This window comes from Meriones unguiculatus, chromosome 3, assembly GCF_030254825.1.
Source record: "Meriones unguiculatus strain TT.TT164.6M chromosome 3, Bangor_MerUng_6.1, whole genome shotgun sequence".
Lineage (NCBI taxonomy): Eukaryota > Metazoa > Chordata > Mammalia > Rodentia > Muridae > Meriones > Meriones unguiculatus.
Genome location: NC_083351.1, coordinates 145530006 through 145551230, shown reverse-complemented (window position 1 = coordinate 145551230; position 21225 = coordinate 145530006). Strand labels below are relative to the sequence as shown.

At 36.4% G+C, this 21225-nt stretch overlaps 1 protein-coding gene across 3 annotated transcripts in view; it reads left to right on the top strand.

Moving 5' to 3' along the window:
- The window catches only part of Gabra4 (gamma-aminobutyric acid type A receptor subunit alpha4), a 91536-nt gene extending 89909 nt beyond the window's left edge, over nt 1–1627 (top strand). For 2 of the 3 annotated variants that reach the window (XM_060380726.1, XM_021659944.2), the window contains one exon: nt 75–1627. In XM_060380726.1, coding sequence (XP_060236709.1) covers nt 75–154 — 80 coding nt within the window. In that variant the 3' untranslated portion in view covers nt 155–1627. The remainder of the gene's footprint in view (nt 1–74) is intronic. The other variant, XM_060380722.1, reaches the window with a different exon arrangement.
- Nucleotides 1628–21225: the final 19598 nt, after the last annotated feature.

Sequence of the window (21225 nt, the reverse complement as noted above, 5' to 3'; positions counted from 1 at the left end):
TTTTTTTATCTTTGAATTATGTTCAGATCTACATAAAATTACATGATCAATGTGATTTTAATGTGTCTTTTCAGAATACACAAGCCAATTTGAACATGAGGAAAAGAACAAATGCCTTGGTCCACTCAGAATCGGATATCAACAGCAGAACTGAGGTGGAAAACCATCCCAGCAAGACGATAGCTGTCCACGAGTCTTCTGAAACCCCACCCAAGGCCTACTTAGCTTCCAGTCCAAACCCATTCAGCAGAGCCAATGCAGCTGAGACAATATCGGCCGCAGCGAGAGGCCTTTCATCCGCAGCATCTCCCACTCCTCGCGGCACATCGCGGGCAGCTTCTGTGGGCTCGGCCTCTACTCGCCCTGCATTTGGATCTAGACTTGGGCGAATTAAGACAACAGTTAATACCACAGGGGCAGCTGGGAACGTTGCAGCCACACCTCCTCCCTCTGCTCCACCACCTTCCGGATCTGGCACAAGTAAAATAGACCAGTATGCTCGAATTCTCTTTCCAGTCACATTTGGGGCATTTAACATGGTCTACTGGGTTGTTTATTTATCTAAGGACACCATGGAGAAATCAGAAAGTCTAATGTAATTTTGTTGCTATAGTAATTTCATAAAAGATGACGGAAATACAGACTCTGTTTTTAAATGTTTTTAAAGATAAGTATTCTTTGCTAAAATAAAATGTAATTTTTTCAACTTAAAAAATACAAGTCAGATATTAAGAGAGTTAATTAATTCTTTGGTAGTTAGAAAGTGAACCATCCTTGGAGAAAGACGGTTTTAAAAGAATCTATTCAGTGTTCAAATTGGATGGCATACAGACCATTATGGAAAGTTGGAACAAGAGAAATAGGGCTAAAAGAGATACATGATGCATATTTTTGCATTGAAATTTGAAAAAAAAAAAGTACTGTGATATTTTTAAATACACCCTATGAAATCATCTAGTCACCGAAAAGTTCCCATTGGCACTGCCCTTAACCAGAATTGTGTACTGGAAGTTCTAAGCAGCGACCTTTGCAGTTCCTCTTAGTACCTGCAAGAAAAGACTTTCTTTGTTAAACAAACACCTGGAAGAGGAAAATGGAACAAAACAAACACTGATCAATACAGTGAAGCCTCTGCAGCGTCAAGAACAGGGCAAGTGTGTTTTCTGGCACATAAGTGGTCAAACAATACTTAACAGTTGACTTGAAATGTTGTGCTCTGAGCCAAAGTTAAATTTATTGTATAAATTCTTTTTCCTAGTTGCTTACTCAGTTTTGTACTGTAAACACCACATAGTTCCTCAAGAGCCTGGAGCCTGCTGCATTCTAGGCGCTGATTAGGAAGTCTTAGAGGAAAGCTCTTTCACCTTTACAAAGTTACTTCAGTAGTAGGACTGTCAGTGCATGTTAAAGAACCATACTTTAGCTGAAGACATAATGTTCTTTAATGAAGGCAATTTAGTTAGAGTCGGACAACATAGCCAATATATTTGTTTTTCCTGTGCTGACAGAAGAAAACAAATACATTTGTTCCTATAGTCACTTGAAGATAAGTACATGTTAGTAGAAATTGAAGATTGGTTTTCAAACTGAAATACTGATTCAGGGTGTTCTATAGGTGAAAAAAACATACAAATCTGGGCACCGGGAAACCTGACAGATTATCTGTGTCAAATTTGATGCAGGTCTCAATACACACTTTGCCCAGTGTACAAGAATCATTCAAATAAAATTCCACAGGTCTTTTGTATTCATATCCCAGTAAAGAGCAATATTAGCTGTTGAAATGCTAACACTCTTGCAAGCTTTTGTGCTCATAACATCTGTATGTCTGGCATGTTTGTTTTTCTGAGAAGTTGATAAGATTTTATAACCAGGGTACTTTAAAAATTAAAGAAGCAGCTAGAAAAAGAAGAGAATAAAAATATCATAGCCTTCGGTGGGATGTCAGTGAGTGTTACGCAATGTATCTGGTTCTCAAGTACTGACTTTTCCTTTTCATTATGTAGGCTTAACAGCCTAATTGAATCCTTTGCAGCTTTTAAAATAGCTCAACCCTGGTTGAGCTTTTTGTTGTTTCACTTCCAAATTTTTTTCTGTATTTCTATCTGTTCTTGGTATGTGTAAATGAATGTTTTATGGTTTTTTTTTGGGGGGGTGGGAGGAAGCATTTGATATAAATGTCCATCTTATATCAGAATCTCTTATTTTCTGGGGAAACTTCTATTGATGAATATGAACATGAACTTTTGAGTTACTACATTGCTTTGTAATGGTTGCCCGGGAAACTTATAAAATTTGAAAATGTCAAATTTTAATAGAACTTCATCTGAGAACTCCTTTTTTATTTTCTAAATATTTCATAGAATTAAATCCACTTTAACATTAAAAGATGCTGGAGAAATCCTCACTTATAAATTGACTCTAGCAAAATGAGGCCCAAGACAATCTGTAAATATGCTTATTCATTTAATAAAAGTACTTGTACATAAAGCCTTATAATAAAATTATTTCATGAGTGTGAAAATGTTTTGGCTTATATGCCAATGCTTAGAGCTGTGATGGGAAACTGCCATCACATTTTATACCAATGCAATGATCTTATTGATTTAGAGAGAAACACTCTTTCCTTTTTTCTTTTCTTCCTATTGTCTGTCTTTTTAAAATGGTGTTATTTCTCTATAAACTTTAAATGTTTTATTGGCCTCTTTTAAAAGATATTTTAATTTTTTTATGGGTTTTAAATGAATTGAAAAATAAGTGACTCTCCCTCCCTTGATAGTTCAAACTAGTGATCCCATTTTTAGGGAGACTTAAGCAGAGGAATGCCAAGAGTTTGATGTTGCAGAATGAGTTATAGGCCATTCTGGGACGGAGAACATCCCAGTCTTCGAACAAACATACAAATAAATAGAATCCTAAGTAAATATGCAACAGTAACAGTAAATTTGATTTAAAAATGAATCAAAGTGAACTCAGTGACACTTGGGCTGGTGGATAAGACAGGGTCTTTGAATACTATCAAGGGTAGCTTTAAAGTTGTAAGGTAGGCCAGGCTGATCTCAAACCTGAGTTTCTCCTTTCTTTTTCCAAGTGACTTTATTGCACATGTGTAGCACTATAACCAGAAGGGACTAAGCTATCCAAATCATCGTTCATTTGTGGACTAAATTTACCAAAACATTTTATCACTAATATAGAGAATTTATCTCATTTTCACATGGTATTTTTTAATAATAGTAATAATAATAATAATACATGCCTTGTTTCACTCATATTCTTTCTTATTTTTTGTTTTGTTCATCATTAATGTCTTTATCATAACTCAGAGGCACATTGGGTAATTTTGTGTAAAGATTTAGTCACTTTTCACAATTATTCATAAGAATGACCATGCATTCTCAAAGTACTATCCACTGGTGGAAAAAAAATAAGTCTGTGTGATAATGGTACATTTTGTATGACTCTATCTTATAAGTTTAAAATTCAGGATGATTGTATATTTTATTGGCTAATATATTAATTTAAATTTTCGTTTCCAAGTTGTCTTGTTATAGTTGTATAACCACTTCTAATTTCTTCTAGGCATGACTAGATATAAAATACATTTACATGACTAATCCATGGTGAAAAAAATGACTTGTCTTTGTGCATAGACCTAATGTTTTCTGTAACATACACTTTAAACTGAGCCTCCCAAATCCTAAAGGAGAATACCACATCAACCTCATTGACAGCTGAGATGAGTCACTGATCCGTTAACAATGAAGATAAATGCAGTAGGATGGAATGAACTTCTGACAGGTCATTTTTCACTCATTTACCTTACCAGAGATATTATTTCAAGTAACACATAAAATACGTGTGTGTTTTATTTTATCTACAAACTGGATAGTTGTTTCTGGTCTAGGGATGAGGTAGAAAAGGTCACCATTCTCCAGTTCCCTGATTCAACTGGTGTTCTCTTCTAGAGTTGGGGATAATTTGCAAGGGGAAAGAAAAAGCAACCAGCATGCACTTGGTATTATGTTCCAGATGCGCTGTTGTCCTATAACCACTCAAGGACTAAAAACAGGGATATGAACATGGTTTGTTTAAATTTCAATATTATATGAATATCATAGTAAATAGAAGCTTATCCTTACAATAGATACATTCTGTACCTTGAACCACAAATACATCATCATTATTATTGTGAAATTATATATATATATAATATAAACCTTTCTCCATTTATATATATAAACCTTTATATATATACATTTATATATATATATATAAATGGAGAAAGGTTTATTTTGGCTTATGGTTTTGGAGGATACCACTTCATCACATGGCAATTGGGAAGAAAACAAAGGGACAGGAAGGGGCTAACTTCTCAATATATCCTTTTAGGTCAAATACCCTCTTTACACCAAACAGCGATTTCTTCGGCACTGTTTTTCTGCTGTCTCACTCTCAATGACTATTCACTGTTGTTCTTTGGATCTGAAATATCCCCCCCCCCAAAGACCTATGTATTAAATAAAGGCTTGTGCCAGTCTGTGATGCTATTCAGAGGTGATGGAACCACAAAAGGAGAAATTATATATTATTACTTCAAGTTGTGATTTATTTCCAAGTAAGATGCCCTTTTTATTAAAACAAGGCATAATAAAATTCCTTTCTCTGTACAATAAGTATTTTCCCCATGAAAGATTTTAGCATTTAAACATGAGATAATATTGATTTTGTCCTTATTTATCATTATTCAATGAGCTCCTACTCAATGTTAATTGCACTAAATTTTAGACAGAAAGAAACAAACAAAATGGGTCTTTTGTTAAAGATGGTCACAACCTACCATTGATGACACAGGTAGATTAGGACCAATTAGGTGCAATAATGTGTTGAGGACAGAGGAGGGCCAAGATCAGGACTCTCAAAACTTCAGTCATCAAGATAAGTATTGCAGATCAGTATCTTAAAATTAAAAATTAATGCAGAAACTGATGGTCAACCAAACAAGATATAAATAGGTGGACTCATGAGAATGATGTTTCCTTTTGTCTCAAACTTCACTTTTTCAAGGTGTGGTGCCAGTATTGATGGTGGGGAAAGGATGCTTGTAACTGTGACTCTGGAAATGAAGGTTTGACATATCAAGCTTTCACAGAGGTGGCCAGGAACTGAAATTCACAATCTCCTTGTCCAACTCACCCAACTTCCACAATTGAAAGTACACTTTTCTTTTTATGACTACCTGAAGCATGAAGGTTTTTAAATGTCAAGCTAAGTTCCTCCTGTAAATGGGGAAAGTTAGACCCAGGGAAGTGAAAGTTATTGGTAGTAACAAGAAATGGTAGAAATAGACAAGGGAGGATTTTTTTTTTTTTTTTTTTTTTTTTGGAAATTACTCAAAGATGGTACTTTACTCGGATTAGTTGTGATGGGTTAAAATTTGTACAGCATACTGAGGAAAGACTAACATGCTTCTGTTTCTGTTCAAAGGAAAACTTCTGAGTGCTATTGGATCTATGGGTTGGAGAAGAACACAGAGGCAGTGAGACAATTGTGCCTTCCTCTGCACTTTTCACATTAATCCTTCACTTCTTTTTTAATCCTGACAGTTTCACTATCATTTGGCATATACATGAAATTTGTCTCTTATTAATAAAGGTAATTGGGCAATGAGGATCAGCCCTGAAATATATTATATGCATACAGGTAATTTACAGACTAAACAGGTTGTATTTATGTGTTTTAAGAACCTATATACAAGTGTATATGACACAAATGCACACACACAATGAAAATGATCAAAGATAAAGAAGCCATGGACTTGAGAGAGCAAGGGGATTCATGGAAGTGACCGGAGGGAGGAAAAAGAAGGTGGTAAATGATGGAATCATGTTATAATTTCAAAAAATAAAAAAATGTGAGAAGTAAAACTAATAAAAAGATAAAAGTGAGTAGTCAGAAAGATTCTCACAAGTCCCAGGTTGGAGGCTAGCTTTCTGTATATACACAGAAAGTTCAAGGCTAGGTAAATATCTTTATAGAAAGCCTATTTTCAAAAGTCTTGCTTCTTCTTCCCAAAGGAAAAAAAAAAAGCACAAAAATAGAAATAAAATAAAGTTGAGCAATGCAGAAAAATCAGAAGCAATGAAATAATACTGTGTTGGGATTTACATTTCGTAGACATAATGCCTGATACCTTTGTAATAATGCTTGTAAAGAGGAGGAAAGTGATTAAAAGAAACTTTAATAAATGGAGAGTATGCAAGTATAAAATAATAAAAAGCAAAACTGATTTTTCCCCTCCAGCACCAGAGAAGGGGACCAGATTTTCATCATATGGTAAGCAAGCAAGTTCTCACTGCATTGTTCCTGCTGGCCCTGACCTCTGTCTGGGGTGTTAGGCAGGCCTTGGATTCCCATTCTTGTTCCTCAGCCTCCTGAGTAGCTAAAGTTCATTTCTTTTTCTTTTTTTGTATAGAAGTTTTTTTTTTTCTTTTTTTAAGATATAGTATATGGGATAGCTTTGAATTCATAATCCTCACGACTTAGGCTCCTAAGAACTGGGATTATTGTACTTAACTTGGGAAATTAATATTTTCCAAGGTTAAGAACAGGTAAAACAAGTGTTAATATTTAGATAGTTTCTCTGAATTTATTAATTATAGTTTATTCACTTTGTATCCCGCCTATAGCTCCCTCCCTCCCCTTCTTGACCCATGTCCCTCCCCCAGTCCACTGATAGGGGAAGACTTCCTCTCCTTTCTTCTGATCCTAGTCTATCAGGTCTCATCAGGAGTGGCTGCATTGTCTTCCTTTAGTTTTAGTGATGCTTTCCCTTTTAGCCAAGATTTCGATTTCAGGAAACTTTCCTTTTCTTGTATGTTTAAATAATCTATTTTTTTAATGTTTTTTTTTTTTCCAAGACAGGGTTTCTCTGTGTAGGCTTGTCTGTCCTGGACTCACTTTGTAGAGCAGGCTGGCCTCAAACTCAGAGCAGTTCTGCCTCTCTGAGTGCTGAGATTGGAGGTGTGTGCCAAGGAGCCTGGCTTTTAATTCCTTTTTTATTTCAAACATTTTAACATAACATTATCTAGAGAAATACATAGCACCCTGTAACAGGTCAGTGATTAAATTGGGATAAATTTATAGATTATTAATATTTTATTTCTATAATGCTTGGATGCATTTTCTTTAGGCAATGGACATTATTTTTATTTTTTCTTTAATTTATTTCTTTAATCACTTTACAGCCTGATCATAGCCACCTCATTCCTTTCCTCCTAGTTCTACCTCCACAGCCTTTTTTCCCCATTGCACCCTTCTCATCACCTCAGAGAAGGAGAACCCCCCCATGGGTACCAGTCCACCATGACACATCAAGTCACAGCAGGACTAAGACTGTCCTCTCTCACTGAGGCCAGACAAGGCAGCCCAGCTAGGGGAAAGAGATCCAAAGGCAGACAACAGAGTCAGACAACCTCAATTTCAATTGTTAGGGGATCCACAAGAAGAAGAACAAGGTGCTCTGCTACGCATGTGTAGGGGTCCTAGGTCCAGCCCATGCTTGCTCTTTGGTTAGTGGTTCAGTTTCTGTGAGCCCCCATGGGCCCAGGTTAGTTGACTGTAGGTTTTTTCATGGTGTCCTTGACCACTCTGGCTCCTTAAATCCTTCCCCCAACTCTTTCAGAACACTCCCTGAGCTCTGCCTATTGTTTGGCTGTGAGTCTCTCACTGTTTCCATCAGCTGCTGAATGCAGTCTCTCAAGAGGGCAGCTATGCTAGGCTCCTGTCTGGAAGCATAGCATAGTATCATAAATAGGGTAAGTGGCTGGCTCTTTCCCATGGGGTCGGTCTTAAGTTGGGCCAGTCATTCGTTGGCCGTTTTCTCAATCTCTGCTCCAATGTTACCCCTACCGTTCTTGTAGGCAGGAAAAATTTTGGGTCGAAGGTTTTATGGGTGTGTTGGTGTCCCTCTGCTAAGAGTGTCAGCTAGAGTCTGCTCCATAGACTCCCAGAAGAACGCCCTGTCCCAGAGATCCCCCCATAAAAAAAGATTTCCATTCTTTACCACAGTCTTCCCTGTAGCCTCACACCTGGACCCCACTCTTACTCCCCTTCCCTCCCACTCTTCCATCTAGTAGCTTTCCGTTAAGACTACTACTAATATGAAATCCTTTCCTGTAACAGTTTCTAAATTTATTTTGTGTCTTTTCACCTTTCGGACCTTTTCAGCTATACCCGAATGGGTTTTCAGTAGTAATCATTCAGTTTTGTAACTTGTAATTTCCACCTTAATGATGGTTTTACTGCTTTCACTGTGTTTTCTCCATGCTTTTCTTTTTTAATCTTTATGCTTTTTTTTTTTTTGCTTTGTTGAAACATAATGTGTCGTCTTTGAGCTTTTCAATCTATTATATTAATGAGATATTTATGGTTTTTTATTTTTGTTGACTGCAGAGAGCTATTCACATTAGCTTTCTGTTTCTTGAAAAACATTCTTTTTCATCGGATATTTCATTGTACTTTTACTGCTTTTGCCTCTTTTCTGGGCTAGTTTTGTTCTATTAATCACCAAATTAAGCTAGCTATTTACTGAACTACAGTGTGGGAAGTGGTGGGCATGTGAGTCAGATCAGCCCACAGAAGCTATTTAAATCAAAGGCTAGCCCACCTCCCCAAATCTGTTTTAATTTTCTGTTTAAAGACCATATTTTTAACTCTCTATGTGATGTCTGGGTAGTCTGTATTGTTCACAGATCAAGTGTCTTAATTTACTTGTCCCTTTATTAGTAGTGAACGTTTTCCTGTTCTCTTCCAAATCACATCCTTTTCTCCTAGCATTTTGAGTGTCACCCAGCAGACTGTTTCAAAAATCTCAGCTGTAATCTACCAGCATCTCCCCCTTTGCCTGCATCTTTTGCCATTCTGGAATAAATAAATGGAAATTGTATGAAAAGAGGTTTTGTTTTTAAGGTTGTTTTACATGTTCTATTTCACGGCAGCTTCAAGCAAAGCAACGTTTGTACATCTCAGCACAGTGATATTAAGTGGAATCTGTACCATGCCCAAGGTAGATGCCAGCCAGGTTCATTTATCTTGTTAGATCAAATCTCTCCCTGTTGTAAAGACACTTGTCATAGCAGGTCATCCATTACTTACTAATTTAATGAAAGATGTGGATTTGAGGGTTTTCTTTTTCACATTTTCAATATCTATATTATTTTAGAGTTTGTTATAGGGGAGATAGGTTCAAATATGTTTGTTCCGTCATCTTTAATGGAATTACCCTCTATGGTATAACTTTCTACTAGACCAGCCATTAAGCTGAATATACTTCATTACTATGGTAACTAGAGCTGAATGGTTCCTGCCTTCCAAATATCAGGTACCACTGAGACTGTATGTTATGCTTGAACAACACCTGTGCTAAATCAACCATATAGCTTCAAAGAATACTGAAAGGATTAGAAACCAACAGAAAGAATGGAGATCATAGAAACCAGAACTTCAGCAAAGATCTTTAGCTTCCTTTGGGGAATCCCAGACACATTTTTGTGATATCTTTTCTCTCATGTTTCCTTCTAAGCCTTTCACTCCTAGGCTTTACTCTTCAGTGTTGTGTTTGTATTTTGAACTGATTTTGCTGTTTTCCAGTTCATCAAATGATTAGTGGAATAACAATTCTTTCAGCTAAGAGAAGAAAAAAATTTAATAATGAATTTAATGGAGATTTTGTATTATTTGAACTTTTTCTTTCTTTGTTGTTTTGTTTTTTGAGACAGGGTTTCTCTATATAGCCTTGGCTTTCCTGGACTTACTTTGCAGACCAGGCTGGCCTTGAACTCACAGTGATCTGCCTGCTTCTGGCTTCCTGAGTGCTGGGATTAAAGGCATGTGCCACCACTCTCCTCCACCTTTGTCCCTTCTTAATAGCGTGATTTTCCTATCACCATTCATTTATTTATTTATTTAAATTATAAAGGAGGGGCTGTTAAAATGGCTTATCCAGTAAGAGCATGTGTTAAGCAAGTATGATGACCTGAATTCAGATCCCAACATTTAGAGACTTGGTTGCTTGTTTGTTCACAACCCAAGCACTCTTATGGAGGGAGCCAGGAAGATCACTGGAACTTGCTGGTACCTTTTTAGTTCCAAGTTTAGTGCAAGATCCTGTCTTTCAAGAGAGGAAAGAAGACAGTGATAGAAGAGAGCACTGGACAGCCTACAAGAAAATAAATAAATGTCAGCAAAATTCTATGTAATACAAAGAAGTGATATAAATTCGTACAAGTTAGACAGTTTTAAATGTATGTCCATATCATTTGTTTGATGTCAGTAATTTCCTGAATTGATTTTCTTCATTTTTTCATATATATCTAATTTTCACTCAGAATAAAATTAATTAGAAATGTCTAATAAAATTTATTAGAAATATACATGGAATGAAATCAGAATGTTCTTGATTTTAAAACTTCACCATTTATTATATGCATAAAATAATTGAAAGGGAAAGCTAATATATAAATTATATATTTTCATGAGCGTAAAATTATTACATGGGTTTACCTGGATATACATCTCTTTGGAGGAAGAAAAGGTAATAGGTAATAGAAACTATACTAATACAGTTAATCTTTTGCCAACGCAGCCTTTTCCAGATGTTGTCTGCTCACTGTTGTCTGTCTTCTTTCTTTGCCGATATTGCCAAAGAAGTGTTGGGTCGTCACTGTTAATGATTATTTATATTGTTTCTTAGTGGAGTATGCAGGATATAGTATTGGAACTCTCATTTATCAAAAGGCAGACACTTTGTTACTCGTTGACAAATAAAGACATTATTATTTTATGAAGGTTTGCATTGTATAATGAATAAGAATTCAGTGTTGATGTAAAACCATAATTTTTCAACATGGCAGGGAATGGATAGAATATGAAACAGGGGGGTGCATTTTCCACTGATTTACTCCTAATGACAGAGACACCTTGATAATTACTTTGATGATGAAACTGTAGAAAAGTAAAGTTCTTTTTTTTTTCCTGTCTCCCAGCTGCTCTGTGGCAAAAAGTGAGGAATAAAAAAAGTGTAACTCTCTTCTTCCTCTGTCAGTACAATTTCTAACTTTTTAGTTTTGCAGTTAAAAATATTTTTTATATTGAAGTGAAGAAAGTATATACTATCGTTGTATATGATATTATAGCACAAGGAAAATGTTTGCTATTCTTCAAGTTTCATTATTGTTTTGCTAAGAGAATAAAAAGTGCAAACAGTGATCTTTAAAGCAGTTCAGTCTATGATTCTAGGTGTTTGGATTTTAAGGAGGTAGTCTCTTTCCCGAACACATGCAGTTGAACTTTGAAGCACCCCATGTGACTCCCTCAAAAATGGTGCTCTTGTTCTTGATGTTGTGGTTTTCTGTGGTGCAATACTGTGCTAATATTCTATTTGTGCAAATTTCTTTTGAGAAAATGGATGCTATTGAGTGTCCAGTTAATGTTTTAAAAATAGCTTTTTTATGTGTCATTATTTAAGCAAACTTGTTTCTCAAAGATAAACTTGTTGCTTATTATGAAAATCTCTTCTTCATCTTAAAAGAAATTTAGACCTCATGATATGCTCCTAAAGGCAGAGGTGTCCTGGTAATTACTTCAGTGATGAAATTGTGGAGAACATGTTAAGTAAAGGCTTTCTTCTGTTCAAAATAACTCAGGCCTTAATATCTCACTAAAAATGTGTCCTTAACCCAGTAGTAAGGATATAAATTCTATAAAATGTAATTACAGATATTTATATTTTTAGAAAACACTGTGGATGTTTAGACAAAACAAAACATCAGAAGCATTAAAATACAAAACATTGTATCCTAAATAATTTTCCATTTAGTTTAAAACAATAAACACATATCTTGGGATTTTTTTATTTTAGGAACAGTTTATTATGCATATGAAATTTTTTCTACTAAATTGGCCAGAGTCTTATGTCTAATATAATATTTTACATCTCAATCTCTGCTACTGTTATAGCTCTAAAGTTTGTTGGCCTGTAATTTCCTGCATGAGCAGTAGTATCTAGGTCTCAGCTCTGGAAATTTTTAATTTTTGGAAAATGTACCAAAAAGGAGAAAGAATTATAAAATTTATTATTGACTTCAAAAAAAATCAACAATTAGTATTATGGTGTTCTCTCTCTTTCTCTCTCTCTCTCTTTCTCCCTCTGTGTGTGTGTGTGTGTTTGTGTGCAGGGAGAAGGGCAAGCCAAGGGAAAGATTCAAAATGATTAAATTAAAGTGATCAATCTATGGTTTAAACTTAACTCTAAAAACAATAGTTAATTTTTGAGATACTTAATGATGTGAATTTTTAATTACATGAAGTTATGATTTTTAATATTTATCTTGAGATATTTCAACAAGTGTTCGAAGTGAACCACTTTCAAAACATTTTTATGTTTTTTTCTTTGAATAAAATAATGTTAAATAAAAAATTTAAGTGCAATGTATTGACACAATTATTTCATACAGGAAAAAAAGTCAGGTTTTTTACTTAACCTTTTAAACAAGAGAACATGCCTGGAAGGAAGAATTTTTACCACAGATTGTCTACAACATATTCATACATACATTTCTTTATGTATTGCATGAATATATATTAATGTACATGTGATCACATTATCATTATTTTGTTCATATATAAATATATTATTTTGTTCAATATATAAATCCAATATATAAATCCTTCCATATTTATTTATTAGTTATGCACAGCATTCCAATCTAGTAAGACAAGATTTTTTTTTATTTTTATATTAATCACAGGTTGTTTACTTTCTATCCCAGCCATAGCCCCCTCCCTCATTCCCTCCCAATCCCACCCTCCCTCCCTCATCTCCTCCCTGCCCCTTTCCAAGTCCACTGCTAGGGGGTTCTCCTCCCCTTCCATCTGACCTTAGCTTATCAGGTATCTTCAGGAGTGGCTGCCATGTCCTCCTCTGTGGTCTAGCAGGACTATTCCTCCCACAGGAGAGGAGGTAAGGAGCCAGTCATTGAGTTCATGTCAGAAATAGTTCCTGTTCCCCTTACTAGGCAACCCACTTGGTTACTGAGCTACCTTGGGATACATCTGAGCAGGGGAACTAGGTTATATCCATACATGGTCCTTGGTTGGAGAAACAGTCTCATAGAGGGCTCCAATGACCTGATATATTTTGTCCTTTTGGAACCCCTGTCCTCTCTAGGTCATACTAACTCCTCTTTCTTTCATGTGATTCTCTGCACTCTAACCAAGGATTGGTTATGAGTTTCCCAATCTGCTATGATACATTGCTAGGGAGAGTCTTTCCAGAGGCCCTATTTGGTAGGGTCCTGTCCTGTTACTTGTTTTCTCCTAAGTCCAATGCCCATCCCATTTGTCTTTCTAAGGGAGGATTGATCATCTTACTCCAATGCCTCTTTCTTGTTTATCTTTTAGGTGTATAGATTTCATTATGTTTATCATATTTTATAGGTCTATATAAGTGAGTATATACCGTGTGTGTCTTTCTCCTTCTGGGATACCTCACACAAAATCATCTTTCTAGATCCCACCATTTGCATGAAATTTCATGATTTCCTCATTTTTGATTGCTGAGTAGTATTCCATTGTGTAAATGTTCCACAGTTTCTGTATCCATTCCTCAGTTGAGAGACATCTGGGTTGTTTCCAGGTTCTGGCTATTATGAATAAAGTCGCAAACATGGTTGAGCAAATGTCCCTGTTCTATACTTGAGCTTCTTTTGGATATATGCTTAGGAGTGGTATAGCTGGATCTTGATGAAGCACTATTCCTAATTGTCTGAGAAAGCACCAGAGTGATTTCCAAAGTGGTTGTACAAGTTTACATTCCCACCAGCAATGCAGGAGGGTTTCCAATTCTCCACGACCTCTCCAGCATGTGTTGTCACTTTAGTTTTAAACCTTTGCCATTCTGATGGGGATAAGGTGAAATCTCAGGGTTGTTTTGATTTGCATCTCTCTGATGGCTAAGGATGTTGAGCATTTGTTTAGGTGTTTCCCTGCTATTCTATATTCCTCTACAGAGAATTCTCTGTTTAGCTCTGTCCCCCATTTTTAATTGAATTGCTTGATTTATTGCTTTTTAATTTTTTTAGTTCTTTATATATTCTGGATATCAACCCCTGTCAGATATAGGGTTGGTGAAGATCCTTTCCCAGTCTGTAGGCTATCATTTTATTCTTATGACTATGTCTTTTGCTTTACAGAAGCTTTTCAGTTTCATGAAGTCCCATTTATTGATTGTTGCTCTTAAAGCCTGTGCTGTTGATGTTCTGTTCAGAAAGTTGTTTCCTGTACCAGTGATATCCAGGCTCTTTCCCAAATTTTCTTCTAACCTATTTAGTGTATCTGGTTTCATGTTGAGATCTTTGATCCATTTGGACTTTAGTTTTGTGCAGGGTGATAAATATGGATCTATTTTCATTTTTTCTGCATGTAGACATCCAGTTGGACCAGCACAATTTGTTGAAGATGCTGTCTTTTTCCATTGAATGGTTCTGCCTTCTTTGTCAAAATTCGAGTATTCATAGGTGTTTGGGTTTATTTACGGGTCTTCTATTTGGTTCCATTGATCCACATTTCTGTTTCTATGCCAACACCATGCCGTTTTTATTACTATTGCTCTGAAGTACAGCTTGAGATCAGGGATGGAGCTACCTCCAGATGATCTGTTGTTGTACAAGATCGTTTTAGAGATTCTGGGTTTTTTGCTTCTCCATATGAAGTTGAGGATTTTTCTTTCAAGGTCTGTAAAGAATTGTATTGGTATTTTGATGGGAATTCCATTGAATCTGTAGATTGCTTTTGGAAGATGGCCATTTTTACTATGTTAATTCAATCCATGAGCACAAGAAATCTTTCTGTCTTCTTATATCTTCCTCAATTTTTTTTCTTTAGAGACTTAAAGTTTTTTTCAAACAGGTTGTTCACCTGCTTGGTTAAAGCCACCCCAAGGTACTTTATGTTATTAGTGGCTATTGTGAAGGGTGTTGTTTCCCTGATTTCTTTCTTGGCCCTTTTGTCTTTGGTGTACGGGAGGGGCTTCTGATTTTTTTTCTTTTGAGTTGATTTTGTATCCTGCCACTTTGCTGAAGGTGTTTATCAGCTGAAGGAGTTCTCAGGTTGAATTTTTGGGATCGCTCATGTATACTATCATATCATCTGCGAATAGTGACAGTTTGACCTCTTTCTTTCCGATTTGTATCTCCTTGATCTCCTTTAGTTGTCTTATTGCTCTAGCTAGGACTTCAAGTACTATGTTGAAGAGGTATGGAGAGAGTGGGCAACCTTGCCTTGTCCCTGATTTCAGTGGGATTGATTTAAGTTTCTCTCCATTGAGTTTGATGTTGGAGATAAGCTTGCTGTATGTTGCCTTTACTATGTTTAGATATGTGCCTTGTATCCCTGATCTCTCCAAGACTTTAAACATGAATGGATGTTGGACTTTGTCAAATGCTTTTTTGGTATCTAAGGAGATGGTCATGTGGTTTTTCTCCTTTAGTTTGTTTATATGGTGGTTTGCATTGATGGGTTTCCTTATATTGAACCATCCTTGCATGCCTGGGATCAAGCCTACTTGGTCATGGTGAATGATATCTTTTTTGTGTACTTGGATTCGGTTTGCAAGTATAGAATACAGGGGATTATTTCAATCTCCTTGTATCTGTTGAGGCTTGATTTGTGACCAACTATATAGTCTATTTTGGAGAAGGTTCCATGAGGTGTTGAAAAGGAGGTATACTCTTTTGAGTTTGGGTGAAAAGTTCTGTAGACATCTATTAGGTCAACTTAAATTAGGGCCTCTGTAATTGCCTTTATTTCCCTATTTGGCTTCTGTTTATTGGTGAAAGTGGAGTGTCAAAGTCTCACACAATTAAGGTGTTGGGAACCATGTGTGATTTAAGTTTTAATAATGTTTACAAATGTAGGCTCTCTTTGGGACATAGATGTTCAGAATTGTGATGTCCTCTTGGTGGATTTTTTCTTTGATGAGAATGTAGTGCCCTGCCTTATCTTTTTTAATTAATTTTTGTTGAAATCTATTTTATTAGATATTAAGATAGCTATGCCAGCTTGTTTTCTGGGTCCATTTACATTTTCCAGCCCTTTACTCTGAGGTAGTGTTCATCTTTGTTGCAAAGGTACCTTTCTTAGATGCAGCAGAATGTTGGATCCTGTTTCCACACACATTCTGTTAGTCTGTGTCTTTTTATTGGAGAGTTGAGTCCATCCATGTTGATAGATAATAGTGACCAATGAATGTTAGTTCCTTTTATTGTGGAGTTGGTGGTCTTACTGTGATTCATTGCTTGTTTTCTTTTAACTTTTGTAGGGACATTATCTGTATGCTATGTTTTCTTGGGTATAGTTGCTTTCTTTGGAGTGGAATTTTCTTTCTAGCATCTTCTGTAGGGCTAGTTTGCTGTGTAGAAATTGTTTAAACTTAGTTTTATATGGAATATTTTGTTTTCTCCATCTATGTTGATTGAAAGCTTTGCTGGGTGTAGCAGTTTGGGTTGGTATCTATAGTCCCTTAAAGTCTGCATGACCTCTGCCCAGGTCCTCCTGGCTTTCATCGTTTCTGATGAGAAATCCCATGTGATTCTGATAGGTCTACCTTTCTATGTTATTTGGCCTTTTTCCCTTGCTGCTTTCAATATCTTTTCTTTGTTCTGTATATTTAGTGTTTTGACAATGTTGTGACATGAGGATTTTCTTTTCTGGTCTAGTTTGTTTAGTGTTCTATAGGCCTCTTGTGTGATTATGGACATTTCTTTCTTAAAGTTGGGGAAGTTTTCTGGACCTTGGAGACAGCAATCTTCTTTTTCATCAATTGCTATTATTCTTAGATATCGCCTTTTCATGGCGTCTTTGATTTCTTGGATGTCTTGTGTTTGGGACTTTTCTGATTTTTCTTTTTCTTTGAGAGAAGTATCAATTTCTGTAAACATATTTTCTGCACCAGAGATTCTTTCTTCCATCTCTTGTATTCTGTTGGTGAGGTTTACTTTTGTGGTTCGTGATCTTTTCTCCAAGTTTCCAGCTCCAGGGTTTTCTCTGTTTGTGTTTTCTTTATTGATTCTAATTCTATTTTTATGTCTTGGACCATTTCCTTCATCTGTTTGAATGTGGCTTCCTCTCTCTGTATGATGGTCTATATTTTTTCGTTTGTTTATTCTCTATATGCCACTAATTTTGCCTCTACTTGTCCCTTTATTTGTTTGGCTATATTTGCCTGTGTTTCTTTGAGAACTTTTTTCAGTTCCTCTTTCTTAGCCTCCACCTGGGAGGTCAATTCTTTGAGAGATTTGTTCATTTCTTCTTTAACTATCTTGATTTGCTTGGCTATTTCTCTGAGAGATTTGTTTGTTTCCTCTTTATGTGACTCTAATAACTGGATAAGTATATCTTTAAGATCATTTTCCTGTGTTTCTGATGAATTGGAGTATCCATTGATTTGGGGCGTTGCTGGCGAAGTCATGATTTTCTGATTTTTGTTGGGTGTGTTCTTTCGCCTACCTCTGGCCATTTGCTTAACCGTAACCTGCACTGTTTGTTCTTGGGTTCTGCAGTTCTGATTGGTACAGTCTTTTTCTTGCATCTGCAGAATTCTTCAGAGAGATAAGAGTGTTCCAGTGGTTTCAGTGCATGCATTGGTGCTTCAGCTGTACCTGTGGGAGGCAAATCTGAGGGCGCAGAAGGAAAAATGGGGGCTGGTATGTGCCTGGTAGTTTGCATTGAGGGACAGGGTGGTAGAGAATGTAGAGGCCTTCAGTGTGAGGGAGGGGCACCTTGCGGAGGGGTCAAAGGCACTGAAGCTTTTGCGTGTGCTGGTGATGATTGCATGTGCAAATTCTCTGAGTAAGTCAGTGGCCTACAGGCTACAGGTAATTGTCTCTAACTTAGCTCTAGGAGTTATTTGCCTAAACTCTACTGGTAGCTCCACAGAGCTAGAGCTTCCTTGTCCCAAGAAACCCTCTGTTTCCCTCAGTGGATGTGTGGCTGGGAAATTTCTGATGTCTGGCTGCTGGTGTAGAAGCATCCTGGATCTGAGGCTCTGCAGGCACTTGGGGGCACATGCACTCAAACTGAAATGCACAGTAGTTCCTCCTGTTCTCTACTGGCAGGATTGGACCTGCTGAGCCAAATGTGTGCTCAGACAGCTCAGTGGTGTTGCAGCCCCTGTACCCAAAAATTCAGTTGAGGCTACAGAATTGGGTGTCTAGGTGCATGCCAGGAAGTCTTGTGTAGCCACTACTGTGGCGTGGTGCTTGATGCCGCTGGGCAGTTTTGCAGGTCTGCTGGACTTTGGTAGCTGCACAGCCTGCTTGCTGTGCTGTCTACAGCTGAGGGACTGAATGGCTCATACAGTCCGGCTCTGTGTAGTTTGTAAGGCTGGCCGCTTGCAGGGATGGGACCCAGGCAGGATTATACTGTGGATCTAGGGCTTAGGATGAGGGGCGATGCTTGCTGCTGAGGCTGCCGGTGCTAGTATTCCTGTCTCTGCTGTCTTGCTTCTCAGGTAGCAAGATCTGTGCCACTGGCGCTGTGACTTGTCTCCTCCAAGAGGGAGGGAAGCCTGAAGAAGGAAAGTGCCCCTCTCCGTTCATAGATAAATCTGCATCTGACCTGAATCAAAAAGTTCTCTGCTTCTGTGGTGTCCCCCTTCCTTCAGGGAACCACAATGTCGATTTTCAGATTTCAGTTGCCCCTCCACTCACCAATTTCAGAGTCTCAAATCCTCTGCCTTTCATAAACGGTGCACGCTGATGGCCACCATATTGGATCCATTCCTAGTAAGACAACTTTAATTAAATCTTTGATACTTAAAATGTACATCCATTTTATTACATTATTTGTACTTATACAAGTATATTATTTAATTTATGGATGGATATTGATTATAAAACACTGCTTCCAACAGACTTAAATACTCCTTAGAAAACACCTACTTTTATTTTTAATGTTTTGAATAGAAAAGCATAGGTAAGCATTGGAGAGATGGCTTCTTGATTATGATCACTTGCTGCTCTTTCAGAGTACCAGAGTTCAGATTTTAGTAACTGTGTGGAGCAACTCAAAGGGTTGTATATCAGACATTTGTATTATGATTCAAAACAGTAGCAAAGTTACAGTTATGAAGTAGCAATAAAATAATGTTACGGTTTGGGGTTACCATATTAAAGGGTCAGAGCATTAGGAAGGTTGAGAACCAGTTTTCTAAGGGATGTGATTTTTTTTCTGGCATTTGTGGGCATATACATGCACAAGTGCATACACACACATAAACACATACACACACAAATGAACAAATTAATAAATGATTATGCACAATTTAAATATCAAAAGTTTACAATTCACCCCTTGTCACATATTCAAGTATAAATAGAATGTAAGAAAAAAAAACAAGCTTATAGAAGATGTTGTGAGATAATGACCTTTCAATTGCTTAAATTACACTCTACTATTGTTTTAACCTTCCACAAATAGTCTCTACACAGCTCGTGCTCAGAGCAGGATAACTGTCAAAGGTCAGTCTTCTTCCTGACTAATTGGATGCTGAAGCTCATTGCCTGTCTCTTGGTTATGAACAAAAACCTTGAGTGGTTTGGTAATTGTGAATATATTTACAGTGTTACCAAATTTTAATTGTTATACTTTGTATGTCTTAAAATCAGTCTCTCTCAGAAGAAAACTTACACTGACTTCTTGCTATTTAAATTTGGTCTATTTTGCTGATGTCAAATATACATCTTTTGTAAATTATTAAATGTTATTTCTTTCATTTTATTCTTGTGAATGTAAAATAATATCCTCCATTAATGTAATTTATTTTATTTGAAGGTAAAAATCATAGGATCATCCATTAATGTAATTTAAATTACATTTATTTTGACATTCTAGGCAAATGAATTTGTATCATTAGTTTTAAGATAACAACTAAATCACCTATGCCCATTATTACACAAGTCTTACATAAGATTTTACCTAATGGTATTGTTGAAAGGTCTCACCAACATGTTTCATTTGAAAACCAAACAGAATGACACACGCATAATCTTAAGAAAGGAATGTATCTGTTGGCATACTACATTAACATTTTGAAAACATTTCTTCTTTAATTTCTCTGCTTTTGCTGACTGTCCCTTCATGTAAACAAAGACGGTATGATGCTAAAACTGTGTTTTTCATAATTTGCAAGCTTTCTGTCACAGAGAAAAAAGCAAATATCCTTGTTTCTTCTGCTTGCAAAATGGAAAAAAATTAATGTATTCTATTTTTGTGTATTTTCAAGTGTGTACTTTTTAAACTACTCCCTACATTGTATAATAGATAATGCTTTTCCATAAATGAGAACAATGTATTCTTCACTCATAAATAAGAATTGGTCTAATGTTTCTTCCAGCAAAAATAAAAAAATTAAAAAAAAATAGCAAATGTGAGGGAGAAAAGCTATCGCTCTTTATTTTTGAAAAGACTGAAATGTGAATAGAATTATGCCTCCTGGCCACTCTAAGAATAAACTATACATAGAATTGAAGATGCCCTTTAGGGACTGTGCTAACTGAATTATTCAAATACCTCCCTCAACGAACAGATGTAAAATGCTAACGTTCATCATAAAAGTTGAGTGATATGTAATCTATTTTCCATTACACAATTACTTCTTGCATTTCTGCTCAAGAGCTGACCTTCTTACAGGTTTCTTGATCTCATCTTTCTAGACTTGCCCCTTCCACAGAATGATGTCAGACTATATCTAAAGAACATTTCTATTCATTTCACACTTGCCTTAGAATTGGCAGTTCCCATCAAATGAGATAAAACATGAATCACTCACTGTGAGATTCAGGGACAACACAATCCATACTGAGGTCATCTTTGACCTATCACTTCATCTATTCAATGATTTACAGGTCCAGGCTTCACGAAATTTCCCTGAATATAACATGTGTAACCTTACTTTAGTAACTGTTCAAGCAAAGCCCCTTTGCCTGGGTTGTATTTTGCCTGCTTTTGTGTTGCTAGAAGCTTTGGGTATGTCTGTAGTAACTCCATTTTCTGGGAACATCTGTGACTACATCTAGGGGAATTAATTTTGACATTTTCTTCCTGTCGTATATTTTTGTGTGACCTTTCATGATTATTTGTTATTACAGTTTCTTTTTTATATTCATA